The sequence below is a fragment of the Nestor notabilis genome, unplaced genomic scaffold, assembly GCF_000696875.1.
Source record: "Nestor notabilis isolate BGI_N333 unplaced genomic scaffold, ASM69687v1 scaffold32017, whole genome shotgun sequence".
NCBI classification, from domain to species: Eukaryota; Metazoa; Chordata; class Aves; order Psittaciformes; family Psittacidae; genus Nestor; species Nestor notabilis.
The window spans coordinates 1-363 of record NW_009936547.1 but is presented as its reverse complement, the minus strand read 5'-3'; the positions used below and the strand labels follow the sequence as shown (position 1 = coordinate 363).

The 363-nt window shown below is 65.0% G+C and overlaps 1 protein-coding gene across 1 annotated transcript in view; it reads right to left on the bottom strand.

The window, feature by feature from the left end:
• Window positions 1-188, bottom strand: part of FAM183A (family with sequence similarity 183, member A) — a 3,084-nt gene extending 2,896 nt beyond the window's left edge. The window contains exon 1 of the mRNA XM_010018396.1: window positions 56-188. Coding sequence (XP_010016698.1) covers window positions 56-188 — 133 coding nt within the window. The remainder of the gene's footprint in view (window positions 1-55) is intronic.
• Window positions 189-363: the final 175 nt, after the last annotated feature.

Genomic DNA, 363 nt, shown 5'->3' with positions numbered 1-363 from the left:
GGTTGTGTGCTTTTCTTGCCCTCGGGGCTCTCTGTGCCCCCTGGCGCCGCCTCACCTCGTTGGAGCGGGTTCACGCCGTCCTCCGTGTGTAGCCGCTGGCACTTCAGCTCCTTCTGCACCCGCTCGCACAGGAGCTGGTTCAACTGCACTTCGTCCAGCGGTTCCTTCTTCGCGCTGCGGGCGGCCATGGTCGCCCCAGGCTGCTCAGCGTCCCGTAGCCTGGCAACGTCTCACGTGGTCCCTGATGAGGCTGCTGATTGGTCCGACTGGTGCTTCAGCCCCTTGCTCGAACCGATTCCCTTCCCGCTTCCCATTGGTCTCCGAGTTAAAGCTCCTGGCGCTGATTGGCGGCGGCTGCCCGCG